This window comes from Pygocentrus nattereri, chromosome 10, assembly GCF_015220715.1.
Source record: "Pygocentrus nattereri isolate fPygNat1 chromosome 10, fPygNat1.pri, whole genome shotgun sequence".
NCBI lineage: Eukaryota > Metazoa > Chordata > Actinopteri > Characiformes > Serrasalmidae > Pygocentrus > Pygocentrus nattereri.
Genome location: NC_051220.1, coordinates 35,695,658 through 35,713,378, shown reverse-complemented (window position 1 = coordinate 35,713,378; position 17,721 = coordinate 35,695,658). Strand labels below are relative to the sequence as shown.

Sequence of the window (17,721 nt, the reverse complement as noted above, 5' to 3'; positions counted from 1 at the left end):
CCATTTTAAGCCCCTCGTTAATCCATCTGTGGACTTCGTATCAATCAAATGCACTAATGTCGCATTACAAAGGTCAAGACTGGCCAGAGTTAGACGACCCTCACTTCGGGTTTAAATAATCCAGATCACCGCTCGACGAAATACACGAGTGGGGGCTGCGTGCGAGCGCCCCCCACAGGCAGAAATAGAAATCGCGTCTCCGGCTTCAGAGCCGTTAAACACCGAACGGGGAAAAGACTTTGATTTCACAAAGCGACCGTTTTCATCCCGGAGAACGTCCTAATAAAGAGACGATTCATGTATCCACTACGTGTGCGCCCATTTTCTCGAACAGAGGTGTAAACTAAATAAACCGCGTCTAAATCTCCGTCTCAACTCCGCTCACTCCGCCAGCACCCAAACATACACAGGTAGGACCAATGAACAGCCACGATGTTATGCGGCGGCGAGTATGAGTGTCTCTGATTGGCTGGCCACAGGACTACCCCTCCGCCTGCAGGGATGCAGTGAGAGCTGCAGCATGGTGCGTGTTCCTGCAAGTAAGTGTGGACCTGCAAACTCTTCTGTTTTCTCCAGGCTGAAACCGGCTACTTGTTCGGCAGTTCCCCGTTCCACCTTAAATGGTGGAGCAGGTACATTCTGCTGCGCTGTTGTACCTGCTGCGCCATTTAAGGTGGAACGGGAAAAGTAGCCTTAAGGAACCTCGCTCGTTACCTCACGTTGTAAGTCGTGTGTTGTGTTCGTACAGACGAGGCTCCTGCACTTCAGGGCCTGGATAACACTTAATTCTGATGTCGGGACGTGTGTGTTTGTAAACCTAAACGAACATTTTAAGCCAACTCATTCGACTTTAACCCTTTGACCCCTTGTTTTGCAGTGGGCAAACGCACAGAACCCACCCTGGAGGCTAAACGGTACGTGTGTGCACGACGAGACAAAAGCCTCCTGGAGAGCAGGTTCATAAACGCGGTTAAAGGTAGAGCCACCCACAGCTCACAGTTCACCACAGCGTGCTGGCTTTACCGCGCGCTCCTGGCCTAAACGGGGTTCTGTTGCAGGTTATGGTGTGTTTGCCACAGCTGTGATCCCTGAGGGCAGTTTTATAGTGGAGTACAGAGGGGTCCTGCGAGAGGCTGGACAGTGCACTCCTGACCCTTATGCCTACTACTTCATCCACAACAACACTCGCTACTGGTATGTAGGAGCAGACTGGTGAGTTCTTCTTCATTCTGAGCCGTGAACACATTTGGTCACAGAAAGTCAAGAAGTCAAGTCCAGAGGCTTTCACTGTCATTCCATCTACGTACAAGTACGCAGTGGAGTGAAGTCGCGTTCCTCCAGGAACTTCACGCCGCAACAAGGAACACAAAGTATGAAGTGCGAACGTGCAAGCAAAAAATTAAGCTAGGAGCAGTAAGTACGATCAATGAAACAGGCATTAGACACAGTAAACAGAGGGGGGGACGGTAACTAAGTAAATGTAATTGGTTTCTGTACTTAAGTATTTATTCGTGTATCTGTACTGAAGTTTTTCCATTTTTACTTTCACTCCTACATTTCAGAGTCAAATATCTGACCTTTTCCTCCACTGCATTTGGAGAAATCTCATTCCTTTTGTTTTCTGTGTGTATAAAAACGTAACATGTTGAAACTAAAGAAGCGCAAAGCCAGAGCACCAATCAGGGCACAGCGGTCACTTTGTTCTGAGCTTGTTTTGACCTGTTGGTCATACCGACCCAGAGCAGCACATGGTTCAACGTCAGCGCAGCAGCGTAAAAATTTGGGAGCACATACGTCACCTAAATGATGAACTAACCTAACTTTGTCTAAATAGACCACAATATAGAAATATGTCCACATATGCAGTCGTGACTGGCGCATTTCTTTTTTTTCTGAATTTGTACAAACACTTTTATAGTAAATTAGTTTGGGTTAGTTTATGTTTATGAGCAGAGGCCTACAGATCAATACAGTAAAGGAAAACTTATTTGTGATTCTGAGTTTAAAGTTTAAAGTTTTTATTCAACTTGTAACTAATTTATAAAGTAATCTTAAACTGAAACTTTGCTTGTGTGTAAAAAGTGATTTCAGAGCCATTCGGTTCTCCCTGATGGAAACTTTACCTTCAGTGTTTTGTGCTTATGATCATTTTAATAGACGTCAGCGTCAATAATTAATGACGTTCTATTAAAAGACTGGTTTACCAAGAGAGACGCTGGAGGACTTTAACCTGAAATGAGTTCATGAAGCCAGTCTGGTTATAAAAATGATAACAGGACATCAGAGCCAGAATTACTCTTTTAGTACTTTTACTTTATACTTAAGTACATTTGAAGGCAAATACTTTTGTACTTTTACTCAAGTTGAGGTCTAGAGTGAGGATTTCTACTTTTACTGGAGTTATATTTTACTTTGGGTATCTTTACTTTAACTCAAGTACATGGACTTCGTCCACCTCTGGTAAACAGACAGGGCAGTGCAGCACCGATACAGCACTCATTCTGGACATGAGGTCGTGGAATAAGGTGCAGAGATATTGAACATGCTATGATCTGTGACTCACGCAGCCGGATGACAGACATAAACACAGCAGTTACTGAGGTAGAAAAAAACAGAGTCAAACAGTGAAAACACAGTGTAGCAGCAATGTTCCAGATAATGCAAGTAGAGCATCAAAACAGTTCTGTGTGTGCGTGTGTGTGGGGAGTATGTGTGTGAGGCGGTGCAGGGGATAGCTCAGTCCTTGTGAGTTTAAGAACCTGATTGCTTGAGGAATAAAGCTGTTGCAGAGTCTGGCAGTGGTGGCACGGATGCTCTGGTACCTTCTGCCAGGCGGCAGCAGTGAAAAAAGTCCGTGTGAGGGATGGAGGGGGTCATCCACAATGCTAGTGGCTTTCCGGAAGTCTACTGTCAAGGCGCTGCAAGATCACATTTTACAGCAGAACAGTCAAACGCCAGTGCGGTTCTCCAGCAGAACCCAATAAGTCTGTTCAGTCAATCAGTTTTCAGGTCACAAGATGCAACGTTGCTGCCAAATGTTTTAGGCAAAATCTCAAACGGCTCCTTCACCCTACAAAGGGCAGCACGTAGGTCTTAAAATAATGGCTGCTGCATCTAAACCGAGCACAGTGTGTTTAATGAAGAGCCGCTTTAGATACAGCCATGTGTGAACAACGCCGTACTGGACATTAAGCGCAATATTTGGGTGTAAAAGCCATAAGTTCATCATTCACATAGCGCAGTGAGCCATTTGAGCTTCAGCCTTTGGGTGTTCTGAAGGCTGATTTTATAGATGTATAATATTGCCTATTATTGGGCTGTTTTCGTTGCAATTTTCAGCAGAATGTTTAAGGGAAGTTAAATATTGCACTGAAAAGAAACTGGTGTCCATTGGTTAGTTTAGCTCTGACACATGAAATGGCCATAGGAGGCATCTGCTTTTGCCAAAAAACATAACTGAATTTTTTCATTTCAATTTGTAAGTTACCCCTACTTTATTTTTATTTAACAAAACAATCTGACTGCAGATTCATTGACGGTACCTGCACAGTAAAAAACACGATGAATGAAAATCCATTAAAGTGGAGATGAGCTCCTGCTTTTGTTATGTAGAACTATTTGGGTGGTTACATATTTACTTACTGACCTGCGTACATTCTTTTGTACTCTCTCACTCACTTACTGACTGACTTACTCAGTGACTCAGTGTCTAGAACTGAAGGCAGCTGTCTCAGTGTTTTGCTGCCTGCGCTGTCAGTGCCTTAGAAGGCAGTGTTGTACACTGTGTCAATGCCGCTGTTTTCAGCTGTTTTGGCGTTACTACAGTTCAGACACAATCACTGACGTTGTTGCCTAATTTCTAGTGGACTGGTTATGTTGCGACATGAATGGATATGTTAAACAAATATACTTTTTTTTTTTTTTGGCTTTTGGATCCTGAGGTATACAAAGCATTATTCATGTAATCATGAAGAGGAAAATGGAAAAGCAAACGTGGAAATACAGTTGTATGTATGTGCATGCATTATGTTCATGTTTATTAATCATGATGTGTTGCAGTATTGACGCTTCTGTGGATGACGGATCTCTGGGACGGCTTGTTAATGACGACAGTAATCCTAATTCAAGGATGAAGATCATCTCTGTCAGTCAAGTCCCGCATCTTTGTTTGTTTGCACTCTGCGACATCCAGCCAGGGGAGGAGATCACTTACGACTACGGGGGCTATGATCTTCCATGGCGCAGAGGCACAGTGAGTTAAGACCCAGTATTTCTTAAAGGAACGGATCGGTGAAACATCAGATTTAGTTTCCCACTTACCCTAGATGTATTTGGCCAGCCGAGACGTTTGGCTTCCAGATTTGGCTTCTTTAGTTTAGAGCTGGAGTTACAAGACTAACATTGCTAACAGACTAGAAGTCAACAGTCAAAGCTGTTCCATAAATACATCCCCAAAGCTTCTCTCAGCTCACACAAAGGGAAGTCGTATTTTGTGGGGAGTCAGACTTCAGCACCACACCTGCTGCCCCTTGTGTTCAGATATACAGTGAAGTTTTTGTTCATTTTTATAGGCCACAGTAAGTCATACTGCGCTCTTAAAACACATACAAGTCTGCACAACCTTAATGGAGACCTGGATTCAGTTTGAGCAGGATGAGAAATGTTTATAGTTTATACTCATAAGCCATCTGCTGACTGTTGGGGCTCAGTTCTGTTCCTAGAGGGCTACAGTAATACACACTGTGCTGTTCTTCTCACTGAACTAATTGAGCTACTGAAATAATTAGCTGATGCTCCAGGATATTTATTTTATGGCATGATGTGGAGCATGAATTAATTTTCCCTTCAGTGCAACTTTAAGGAGTAATTAGAGGTTTGATAAAATCTCTGAAGAGATACATACAGAGCTGTACAGAGCCTTTTCTGTGTGATGCACATATATTTTACTACTTTACAGAGAAGTTTCAGAAAGTTTGATTTATTTACATTACCCCATGACCTTATTGTATCTTTAATAAATACTTTTCCATTGGCAGTGGCTGTGTACGGGGAGCATAACTAAATCTGAGGATGACAAAGAGGTAAATACCTAAATTATGTGAGCTGCTATTTACTGTATTGATGTGAAGTTGTGTAGGTTTCGCACTGAAATAACTTGTGATTGTATTGTCTTGTGAGGGAGAGATCCTATTGTGTGACGAGCTGCTGTCAGCTCCGGAAACTGTGGAACAGGTAAGACATAGCAGTGATCAGAGCAAATCTGCATGGCAGTTCAATAAGGCTAAGTTTCTAACTTACAAGTTATGTTCTTTTTGGGAGCAGAAAAGAGAGACATCACCAGATCAAAGCACAAAGTTTTGGGGATTTGGTGACCTCTCTGGTGGAAATGTATAACTGCATGCAACATGTAAAAGAACATTTTGTAACACTGGTTGTGCTTCGGATCCGTTTCCTGAGCACATAGATCTGATGATTGCGAGCATGTTGCAAGAGTATTCAAAGAGAACCCAGTCAACACTTGGTGTCTTTAGAGGATTAGAATGATCTGCTATATCTTCATCAGTATAATACTGATTTTGCATGTTAGACCTAGACATCGAGCCGGACCTCCTTTTTGAGCCTGTGCATGTGACATAATTATGTAAAGATGTGGTCTGAAAGACACCCGCAAAATCTGACTCGATGCCTCTGATGTTTACTTCATTACCTTTTGTGTACATAGAAAAAGTCTTATATCTTTGAGTTCAGCTCATGAAAAATGGGAGTAAAAACAAAAGTGTTGCGTTTATATTTTTGTTCAGTGTATGTCAGGCTTTACAGGGTGGCTCACAACAGCGCACAGTCACTGTATGCATGATTTTTTTCTATTGACTCCATAATGCTACTTCTTTCAAGTTTACCAAAACAGTCTTACATAGTGCAGCTTTAAGCCAGAACCAGTGACTAAGGAATTCCCAGTTACAAATAGTGAACCAGGTATAAGCAGTTTACATTTGCAAGATACCTGAAAGAAACTCTGCACTGACAAATACCAAGGGCAGCTGCCTGATAGTCTCCACTCTATAGTGGAAACCTCTTGAATATCTACTAACTTCATTGTAAGACCCTAAATATGTAGCTGTGTTGTATGTGGGTTTATTATTTGGATTTCTTTCCATGCTAGATCACAAGTAATGTGGAGCAGACTAATCATCAGGTTTTATTTACTCTTAATGGCTTTAATTTGTTGAGGGAAAATTACAATTGTGCAGTCAAAAACAAAACAAAAAAATATATTTACTTCGTAGGTCATTTATTAGTGGTAACCAGTCTGGTCATCTCAGATTTAGTCAACTCAGTATGTATGAAGAATGTATCATGAATGCTGAATAGAACTGAAATATTGTGGATTGATTACACAATGAAAACCTCTGAGTTCCATCACTTCCTAACAGTAAATTACTATATGTCTCATAATGATATCTAAACCTTTTGTTATTTTGTAGATGGTTTGTGACCAGCAGCAGGAAGCATGTAGAGAAGTGGAGACGTCTGGAATAACACAGCAAGTATGGCTTAGTTTTTCACTATTTAACTGCAGCTTTTCCAAGACCAAATAAATATTTATGGCAGTACTGATAGGTCTGACATGTCATTCTGTAGAAGAACACATGCTTTTAATATATTCCATGGTATATACTTTGTAGCAGTATATCCCACATTAGTGCAGTATGTGAGCCCTCTAGGAAACCATAAGGCACAGCTCGCTTGTTTAAGTACACCAAACTGTATTCTAGTCTATTCTTAGTTTTGCTCTTTTAATATAAAGAAGCACATATAAAGTATTCATATATCCACAGTTTTGCCTAAAAACTTTCAAATTTTTCTTGTTTTATAGAGAGCTTGTGAAGAGGAGGAGCCATCTCAAACCCAGAAAACTGAACAAGTAAGACTTCCAGATAATATCGAGTTAGCCCCACATTTACTCTTAATTATGGATATAGAACCTTTTTGATTGTATTTACTTGTTTTGTTTCTGAAAAAATAATTATTTTCTGGGGTAGATGATGTTCATCAGAACATGTTTGACTTGACAGAGTAAGAAACGTTATGCAAAGTAAATGGAATAATGAACTTTAATACATGAATCTGGAAAATGTTTGATTTCATTCATTTGTCAGGAAGAGCAGAGGATATGTGAGAATGATTTGCACCAGATGCAGTTAAGCCTGAAGGTATTGTAAATCTTTGTCCTTCTCAGTTATTGAATTAATTACAGTGATATGAAAAAATATTTGCCCCCTCCTGATTTCTTTCTATTTTTTTACACTTAATTGTTAAAGCATTAAACTGAATTCAATAGAAGACAGACATGAGTGAACAGATACAGTTTTTAATAAAACATTTCATTCATTTGAAGAAAAAATATCACCAGCTCACCCCATGTGAAAAAGTAATTGCTCCTTAGATACTCAATCAACTAAGTAGGCAAATTGGTTACTGCCAGCCATGGTGAATCCAAACGTCACTTAATTAGAACCTTTTCAGTATTGTGAAGTAGGCTAAAGGATCTCAACAAGCAATGCACTATGCCATGATCAAAAGAAAGTCTGGAAAGTGTTACAAAGTTACTTCTAAGGCTCTGGGACTCCAGTGAACCACAAAAACTAATGTTCTCATTGTCTTTTATTACATTTTGAATGAGGATCTGAAACGATTTAGTATGACATATGCAAAAATGGAGGAGATCATTAGGGAGCAAATACTTTTTTGTGGCACTGAATTTTTTATTTAGCTCTATGTAGATGAACACCTAATGCACCTAATAAAGCTGTGTAACATCAGAGATGAGGCAGATAACCTGATAAGAAATTACTATAACAGGATAATTACTATATGTTGATTATCTTGTTTCCAAAAGCCCCTAAGAAATACCATCTGTTGTCTAGTTTGTCAGTCTATGCTATATCATGTTAATTAAGCATATTCAATTGAACAAAATAACGATTATTAATGTTATTCCAAATTTTAGTGTACTGCACTTTGTTACTAGCTACGCTGAAGAAAAGTGCCTCATTTGCTTACATTGCTCATAGAATGACTGGGTATAGAATAACAACCACTTACACTCAAAAAGGCTTATATCAACATCAGTTTAACACCAGTTCAGAAATTAAACAGTTAAATGATTCTCACTCATTTCCATGAAGCAGATGACCTGGCACTTAGCTAGGCTTTTAAATCGCTCGTTTTTGATACATCCAGGAATGTCTGCTGCAAGCTTATGAAAGGAGCAATTCTGCTTAAACTGCAAGCACTTAACTTTGGAAAGGAGTCTTCATGAAAATTTTATCTGAGTGTAGTGCTCATCGTAAGAGTGCTACAAAGTGGAGAACTCTTATTCATTACTGCTTATAGGATCGTGTTTACTCATGAGCAAAAGTGCTTTTTAAAATCACTCAGGTCTCTGTTTTTTTTTTTTTTTTCTTTCATTCCAGAACGATAATAATGAAGAAGTAATATCCAGGAATGAAGAGCCATCTGAACCTCAGCCAACAATTCAGGTTTGACCTCTGGACTTTTTTATTTTAGACAGGACAAGGCAACAAAACATATTAATATAAAACATTCAACACACATACATCATTCTGTTCTGTTTGACTGCGATCAAAGAAAGAGTTGCATGTTTAACTGTATTGCAGGTCACTCATGAGGAGCAGATGGAGTATGAAGAACAGGCTGTCTACAGTCAGTCTGCAGAACAGGTTCATGTTGTAGTTGGTTGTGTCAGTTTTATTAAAATAAGTGATCCCTTCTTCACTGCAGGCTGATACTGCAGTACACATTTAAAGTTATCTTTTCAGGATAACTTATTGAGCATGATGTTAAGATTCAGGAAATTGCTCAGACAGCTATTGGATGTTTCATGCCACCAAACATATTTTTACAATGTACTGAAATTCAGCTTTGCTTTCTTAATGACCTGTGTCAACACCATTCTCAGTCATGTTCTGTATTGTAGTATAAAGTACTAATTTTTGTTCTTCTATAGAAGAAGGAGGCTTTTGAAGAGCAACAGACTTGTATGGAAGTTGAGCCATGTGTGAAAGAACAGTCTCATACAGAGTCCACTGAACAGGTAAAGTTCTGAATACAGCATTTAGCATTTTGAGAGGTTTATTTTTAGTTATTGTTGAACTTTCAGCTTGGATCCAGGCCTCATATCTACATAGATCCTGCAACTTGTTTGATTATATTTCCTGTGAGCTTTTGAGTGATACATGGTCCCAGGAAATTAAGGAGTTAAACCAGTTTATCTGAAGGTGCTCTTATATTGCTGTGCATCAAGTTTCCTTCTTCGCATTAGGTACAAATGTTTTATATTAATGCACTACACTAAGGCATAATATAACAGCTCATATAACATCTCTACCTCCATAACATCACCGTTGAAAAGGCATTATCAGGCTGCCTAAGACACTGGCCTTTTCCATTTATTTGTTCTACTTACAGTGGTGCACAAGAGTTCCTGTGTCTTAACCTCTTTAATCCTGCACAAACTGTTCTATTTGCAGACCTGTGAGAATCAGCTGGGAAGTAATGATGACTTCCCTCCTGTGAAAGAAGAGGTGAGGTTCATTTGTGAAGCTTTCAGTGTGAACGATGCCATGCTTTGATTTCACTCAGAAAAGTTGATATGTCATTGTACTATAGAGTACGAGTGAAGAGGGTAGGTAGTATGCAAGCGTCATGAACCATCTAAAATGCAGACTGATGAACAGGCTTACAGTACATAATATTCTGTCTTCGATTAATTTAGGCTCTGTTTTCAAGATGGAAATTAAACTGGGCCTATAAAAAAGGGATTTCCTCTATACAAATATGAATAGTGAGGTGTGTTAAAGCTTAATCAATGTGTGAGAGGTCTGGTCCATCGGTTTTCAATCAGTTGGCTTACAGCAGTGAATTTTAGCCTGAAGGGGGCACACGTGGACAGTATATATGGAGTCATGATGGTCTTTCCCTTGCAGTTGGTTTGTGAAGGGGAGCAGCAGACATGTGATAAAGATTCATCTCAGACTCAGCCTGCTGTACAGGTACGACTTCTGATCCGTATCCACGAAGCGTCAAAAACCTGGTGATAAAATGGCACAAATCTTAATGATTAAATGTTAGGAGGCTGGGTTTCCCGAGAGCATCTTAGTACAAAAGTTATTCTTATATGGTAGAACAAGCATCACATTTAACACACTCTATTTGTTAAGCTGATCTGAACACTAAGATGCTTTTGGGAAACCAAGCCCAGACAATTCTACTAACATGTCAGTTATAAAACAAAAACTTCCAGATCTAAAGGCTCGTACAGGAAGTCATATTTTTATTGTTTTTGCAATATGAGTTCCTACGATAAACACATTGTTAAGGGCTGTGATAACAGAATAAATCAAATTAGCTGTGCAAGGCTATAATGCTACTGTCACAAAATAAATATTTAACAACTAAACAAAAATTTCCAGAAGTACTTGCTCGTCTGCCTTCACACGCATATGAACTTGAGTGACATCCTATTCTTAATCCATAGGGTTTAATATGATGTCGGCCCACTCTTTGCAGCTATAACAGCTTCAAGTCTTCTGGTAAGGCTTTCAACAAGGTTTATGAAAGTATTTATGGGAATTTTTGACCATTCTTCCAGAAGCGCGTTTTTTGAGGTCAGACATTGATGTTGGATGAGAAGGCCTGGCTCACAGTCTCTGCTCTGATTCATCCCAAAGGTGTTCTGTAGGGTTGAGGTCAGGACTCTGTGCAGGCCAGTCAAGTTCTTCCACACCAAACTTACTCATCCATGTCTTTATGGACCTTGCTTTGTGCACTGGTGCACAGTCATGTTTGGAGCAGGAAGGGGCCGTCCCCAAACTGTTCCCACAAAGTTGGGAACATGAAATTGTCCAAAATCTCTTGGTGCTGAAGCATTAAGAGTTCCTTTCACTGGAACTAAGGGGCCGAGTCCAACTCCTGAAAAACAACCCCACGCCATGATCCCCCCTCCACCAAGCTTTACACTTGGCACAGTGCAGTCAGACAAGTACTGTTCTCCTGGCAACCACCAAACCCAGAGTCATCCATCAGAATGCCAGACGGAGAAGCATGATTCGTCACTCCAGAGAACACGTCTCCACTGCTCTGGAGTCCAGTGTTGGCGCTTTACACCACTGCATTCAACGCTTTGCATTGCGCTTGGTGATGTAAGGCTTAACTGCAGCTGCTCGGCCATGGAAACCCATTCCATGAAGCTCTCTACGCTGTTCTTGAGCTAATCTGAAGGCCACAAAGTTTGGAGGTCTGTAGTGACTGATATAACAGCTTCATCCAACGTCACATTTTTTGTCCATATGGTACAGCTGTAATTCAAAGCTATTCTAAGATCCTTGATATGCATACACTTATGAGCTTATAAATTATGTATTAATGCACCAAGATATTAAACAGGGCCCTGCGATGTCGTACTGATAGGTAGGACCAGGCATGACTGTAAATACTATTTAAGGCTGTATGACAAATGTTATTGATTATACAACCAAAAAAATACAAAGATAACAAAATTACTGCAGTATACAATAATGAGCTGTTGAGCTATATTTACAACTCAATACTATCCTAAGTAAAAATGAACGTTATGTCATGACTGGAGGAGCTTTGGCTCAGCGCACCTTAATAGTTCTAGAAAGCCAACCTTGACCACCATGTTCTTCACCATAACACTCATGTGTGACTTCCTTACACCACGGTATATCACACTGTGTCTCAGAGAACATTTCTTTAACGTCAGTGCTGAAATGGTCAGCGAAGTGGTTTTAGAAATGTATATGGGGGAAATAGAAATGTTATTGGCTACAGTCTATCAGCTGTTTCATGCCACCAGGCTTGTACTCATATGGGCAGTGTAACTCAAAATGGTCTTTTCTGTGCAGATGGCTTGTGAAGGCGAGCAACAGACTTGTGAGAAAGACTCATCTCAACCTGCAGAACAGGTACGATTTCTGGTGTTTTAGTGCTGCCCCTCTTTTTTTTTTTTAGCACTGTTATTGACTTTGAGCAGAACATTTGTTAGTGACTAAGGCCTAACCACATTTACTGCAATACCTTTTATATATATATATATATATATATATATATATATATATATATATATATATATATAATTTTTTTTTTTTTTTTTTTTTTTTTTTCCAGTCTTCTCAGAATGACCAGAGCTCAAACCCAGATGTGGATGACAAAGAAAAGGTGTCATCAGATGAAGAATTCATACCTGACTCCGACACAGATTCAGATGCGAACTCCGATGGAGAGAAACCAGCAATAATGCCACATCAGAATCATTTAGTCGCACAGGCCACCAAGCAGAACTTCTGTTTTGTGTGTGGAAAGGCTTACAACAAAATAGCGAGGCATTTGAAAGTTCACAAACAAGAAAATTTTGAAATTGCAAGTGCTTTTAAACTACGGAAGTCCTCAAAAGAAAGGAAACGCATCCTAGAAGTACTAAGGAACAGAGGAAATTACCAACACAACAACATGGTTCTTAGCAGACGTACAGGATTGATCAAGGCTATACGAACACCAAAAGACAACATTGATACACAAAAGTTTGAATACTGCATGTACTGCAAAGGGCTGTTTATGCGTAAAGAACTTTGGCGACACATTCGACGCTGCACATCCAATCCTGACAGAGATACGCCAAAAGGTACAAAGACCAAAGTCTTGGGTTTAGCGGCTATGGCACAATGCCCGCACCTGCAGCATCTTTCAGAGGATGTGAAGAAGGTGCTTTGTGGAATGCATCAAGATGAAGTAGCACAAGTTGTCAGAAATGACGAGTATGTACTGAGATTGGCACAAGATTTTTTTGACAAAAACAGCAAAGCCAAAGAAAGACATGTGTCTGTTAGAGACACTGTTCGATGTATTGGGAGGTTTTTGATTGTATTGCAGAAAAAATCTCCCATAAGGAACTTGGCTGAAGCTATAAAACCATTAAACTTTCCGAAAGTTATTGAAGCCGTCAAAGAAATTGCTGAATTTAATGAAGAAACAAACTGCTTTGCGTTGCCAGGCCTTGCACGCCGAATTGGACTGATATTGAGAAAATATTGCATCATAACTGCAGAGAAAGCATTTAAAGTTCATGACAGAAGATTAATAGACTTGACTACTGCATTTTTCAAGCTTTTTAATGATGCACGGCCTCAGTTTGCTTTAGGCAACAGAAAATGTGTGACTCTAGTTTTTGGCAACCCTCCTTTACTGCCTTTTGTCCAGGACGTCAGAGTGCTTCACTGCTATCTGGAAAAGACCTCACAACATGCACTAAAGGAACTAATAGAGAAGCCAACTGCTCAGAGTTATGCAGACCTTTCCAAAGTGACACTGGCACAAATCCTGATGTTCAATCGCAGACATGGAGAAGCCTCACAAATGACCATCAAAGCTTTCCAGGAACGAGACAAAGTGCAGGTCCCTGAAGATGCACTTACAGAATTTGAAAAAGAGTTTTTTAAACATTACTGCAGAATTGAGGTCAAGCAGATCGTGGAAGGCCAAGTAGCGATCATTTTAACGCCAGAAATGATCAGTGCATTGGCGCTCTTGATTGAGAAAAGAGAGCAATGTGGTGTCTGCGATAGTAACATCTTTGTTTTCGGCCAACCCAAAGGCAGCAGGTACAGCTACAGGGGAGAAAATGCTCTGAGAATCTGCACCAAAGAAAGCGGTGCAGTAAATCCAGAGCAGCTCAGGTCCACTTCATTCAGCAGACACATAGCTACACTCACCCAAGTCCTCAGTCTGAAGAACCAAGAGCTTGAGAAGCTGGCAAAGTTCATTGGCCATGATATAAGTGTCCGAAAGGAGTACTACCGACTGCCTGAGGCCACAGCACGTTTGACCAAACTCTGCAAGCTCATTTTGGCCATAGAGAAGGGAACTGCTGCTGAGCTGCTTAGAGAGTCTCTGGATGACATCACACTACCAGGTATGTTCCTGTTCACACAGATCAGTGTTTCTTAGTCCAGTCACTGGGGCCCACCAAACTACTCCTCATTTTTGCTTTAACATCTCTGATGGGATCTGTGGTAGAGAAAAATTGTGAATAAGGTGGGCCCCAAGGACTGGGGTGAAACGCACTGACTGAGCTAGATGACTACTGGGGACTTTTATTGTATTATTTTATTTTATTTGTTTTATCATGTTTTTTTTGTAGTGCATTAAAAGTAGATTTGTATTTGAACAATATCTTCAAACATTCAGATATCCAAAATAGGGAGGGACGAGATATTTTCATAATACACAATATGAATCACAATATTTTGTTTTTCTGAGGTCTGATAAGTTGGAACAGACAAAATAGAACCAGTAACATTTAAAAAAAAATACTATCAAAACTGAATAAAACTCTGTTTTGTGCCTTTAAGACTGATGCATGTAAATGATCTTGGATCTTGAATAGGTGGATTTTGGTTTTTCCAGTGTTCAGTTGAGTTCAAAACAGGCTGCTGCTTAATTTCCATATATGGACTGTGGAGTTAACATTGTTTTAAAACCAGTGTTTACATACTGCATTCAATTCATTCATTAAAAAAAAAGCAGGGAAATGTTAGATTTTTCTTCATTTTAGCTGTTTGTACTGACAATATCCAGAATTTGCCATAATTTCTGAAATATAAAACAAAATACTATGTTTTCAGATGAGATCTATGAGAGTGACAGTGAAGATGATTTTGAGAAAGAGTGTGGTAAGTTATTTCCCCCATCAAAAACACAGATCAGATTTTGATTATCAATCTTATTCCAAGCTTGAATGTTAGTGGTCTTTAGTCAGATACCCAGAGCATAAATTTCATCATATGGCTTAATATTTTATAGAACAAAGTTGTAGAATATACGTTCAATAGAGAACTGTGTGCAGATTGTAAAGGCTTTTAAATGATTGTGTATTATCATTCCCAATTCTATCCAGTTGTCTATGCTGATGATGTATTATTTTTTCTGTAAAAAAGAGATTTTTGAACAAGGCAGGGCCAGACTGCGGACTGCAGCACAGAATATATCTAAGAAATTGAACGCTAGATCTGCTAAGACATCAGAGACAACGTGCACTGGGTCTACTGAACCCTGTGAGGAAGGGGACACTGATTCTGCAAATAAAGAAGCTGTTGAAGGTATTTTGCCCCACATTCAAAGCCAAAGCTATCATCAACACTTGTTAGCCTCTAACAAAGAAGTACTTAAATCATTTTTAAAATTTTGTTTAACTTAGTTATCTTAATCAGTGTTTCCCATTTCCTCAGCAGAGAGTCCTGTTCAGGTGGAAAAGACGTTGGGTGAGCCCAGGAGGCAGTGCATAAAAAAGCCATGGACAATAGCAGAGAGAGCTGCAGTTATGAAGCACTTTAAAAATCACATTTACCTTGGAAAACTGGCTTCAGTGCCAGAATGTCAACGCTGCCTAGTGCTGGAGCAACCTGTGCTGAGTCGTAGAACTACACGGAACATCAAAGACTTTGTAAGAAATGCAGGGAAAAGTTTAATGAAAGCAAAGGTAGCTGAGGCTTATTCAGACAAGCCTGTTGTACTGACACCTCAAATAGCAAATCCAAGCGGTTCAAATGTTTAGTAAACCCATCGATATCTGCTGGACTTTCACCTTAAATAGTGCTTCCAACCAGGCCTGGGGTATAGTAAACCCACCAATCTCTATTCTCCTTCAAACTCTAACGGCAAACTGAATATATTCTAACCCTCAAACAGCAAACCTCAGCATAGGGCCATGTCCAGCACCTTACCAACACACTACCTCCAACAAACCCAACCACTTGAAGTTCACTACTTTTCAAGCAGAAAATCCAGTGAGCACAATTCTACTTTTACCTCGAAACCAACCGGAACCACTTCTATCTCACAACCACATCTAAGAGCAACCTCAAACAGCTCTAGTTTACCTTCAAAAGCATTAAATATAATTTATGTTCCCCATAAAGAGGCAAACCAAAGTTACTAATTACACAAGCAGCAATTTCGCAAGTATTAAACCCCACACATTCTACCATAGTACTTCCTCAGGCAGAGAACCCAAGTGCACCACTACTTAAAGCAGGAAACCCAAACAACACTAGCTCACTAATCCCACAAGCAGCAAAGCTAACCAGCTCCAGTCAGCTAGAGTCAAGAGTCAAGGCAAACTAAACCAGTCACTAACGTCTCAACAAGCATCTGTTTTAACCTAGCAATGCAGCAAACACGTGTACACAATCCTCCCAAAGAGTAGTTCTGAACGTGTTATTTAGCAGAGTTCTTTTGTTAGAAAGGTGATCCATAGGTGATATATATATATATATATATATATATATATATATATATATATATATATATATATATATATATATATATATATATATATAATTATTTTTCAGTCTTTTATTTGCTCTTGGTTTTCATGAATAGATTTTTTTTTTTGTTACACTTGTTTTTATAAATGATTTTTAGAACTCTGCTTAAGAAAGTAGCATTTTGTACTAGATTAACACTGGCTGTTAATAATAAAAAGATCCTGTAAATGTGAAATATCTTAATTTCATTTGTGTTTGGGATTGTGTGTGCACTGCACTGCACTGTTGGTGTTGCTCAGTTTTCTCTCACTGAGTAGAACTGAGTCAGCTATATTTGTCAGTTTTACTTGACAAGTGTCTGTTTGGTCATTTGACCTTTAAAGTTGTACATCACTCTGTAGTCAGCGCTCTGCCTATAATAGAAACTCCAGGTTTAAAGCAGTTTTTCTATGAGAAAAATGAAAGCCGCTTTCAAAATCACTTCCGCAGCACCCAGTGGTAAACAAAAATATTCCAAACCCCATACTTTGTGTGGGGTATTTCTGAGAGGCTGGCGGTCTTATGATGTCAGTTCAGTGAGCACAGCAGTGTTAGCCTGCACATAGCAATAGTCATAGTTCGACTTCTTGAGGACCTTCTAACTCAGAGGATCAAAATGTGGATGTAAAGCGAATGGAAGGCTGTTTACCTCAGTGTGCTATATTTTCAAAAAGCTCATTCATTTGTATCATAGAGAAAACCAGCTTAGACCCTAATAGTTCCCTAATATGAACAACATCATGACATGACTTCAACGGTCTATGCAACCCTTTTGCAAAGACTCCTAACTTTTCCATTGGCTCCCAACAACATCAGTTTGTAGACTGGGCACATACTCACACCTTGTGGAATACTTTCCCTTTATGTGAACATATCTGTTGTGTTCTTTAGTTAACTGTGTAAAATTGTTTGCTGACTGTGCCTTGCTGTTCAGTGTTTTACTCCAGCTGGACAAATTAACTTCTGAATCATGGAGATCATAAGTAAATGAATTATGTTTTTTTTATTTGGGTGCTCACTACACAAGATGTGTAGCTCTCAAAAGATGTTAAATGTTAATGTTAAAAATGTCATTTTTTAATGTAAAAACCCTAAAAACTCAATGAATTATTAAACAATTCAGTGAAATTGCTATTCATTTAGAGTGTAAAGCACTATTCAGATAGGATTAGTTTTACCTGAGGAGGTAGGCTAATTTTTACCAGCATTTCTGAGATTTTAGTCACTAAATGCTCCATGTTAGACATTGTTAGACAACAGACATCATGCTCCTGTGTCAGTAAAGACTCCAGCACAATAATCGTCTATAAAACAA

The 17,721-nt window shown here is 39.4% G+C and overlaps 2 protein-coding genes across 7 annotated transcripts in view; one reads left to right on the top strand and one right to left on the bottom strand.

Annotated features, from left to right (window-relative positions):
- The first annotated feature begins 497 nt into the window (after positions 1-497).
- Positions 498-16,358, top strand: LOC108423451. Of its 6 annotated transcripts, none has more exons than XM_017690748.2 (19): positions 498-539; positions 878-976; positions 1,059-1,194; positions 4,060-4,252; positions 5,037-5,081; positions 5,179-5,232; positions 6,486-6,548; positions 6,878-6,925; positions 7,161-7,214; positions 8,478-8,543; positions 8,682-8,744; positions 9,032-9,118; positions 9,555-9,608; positions 10,011-10,076; positions 11,952-12,011; positions 12,214-14,014; positions 14,727-14,774; positions 15,039-15,200; positions 15,330-16,358. In XM_017690748.2, the coding sequence occupies exons 1-19, from the start codon at positions 521-523 to the stop codon at positions 15,653-15,655; spliced, it is 3,444 nt and encodes a 1,147-aa protein (XP_017546237.1). In that variant the 5' UTR covers positions 498-520; the 3' UTR covers positions 15,656-16,358. The 6 variants fall into 6 exon arrangements, with proteins under 6 accessions (XP_017546237.1, XP_017546235.1, XP_017546234.1 ...); XM_017690746.2 differs by having other exon boundaries at positions 1,059-1,212; positions 9,035-9,118; XM_017690745.2 differs by having other exon boundaries at positions 1,059-1,212; positions 15,333-16,358.
- The window catches only part of kif6 (kinesin family member 6), a 113,446-nt gene continuing 104,543 nt past the window's right edge, over positions 8,819-17,721 (bottom strand). The window contains exon 22 of the mRNA XM_037542173.1: positions 8,819-10,114. Coding sequence (XP_037398070.1) covers positions 10,107-10,114 — 8 coding nt within the window. The 3' untranslated portion in view covers positions 8,819-10,106. The remainder of the gene's footprint in view (positions 10,115-17,721) is intronic.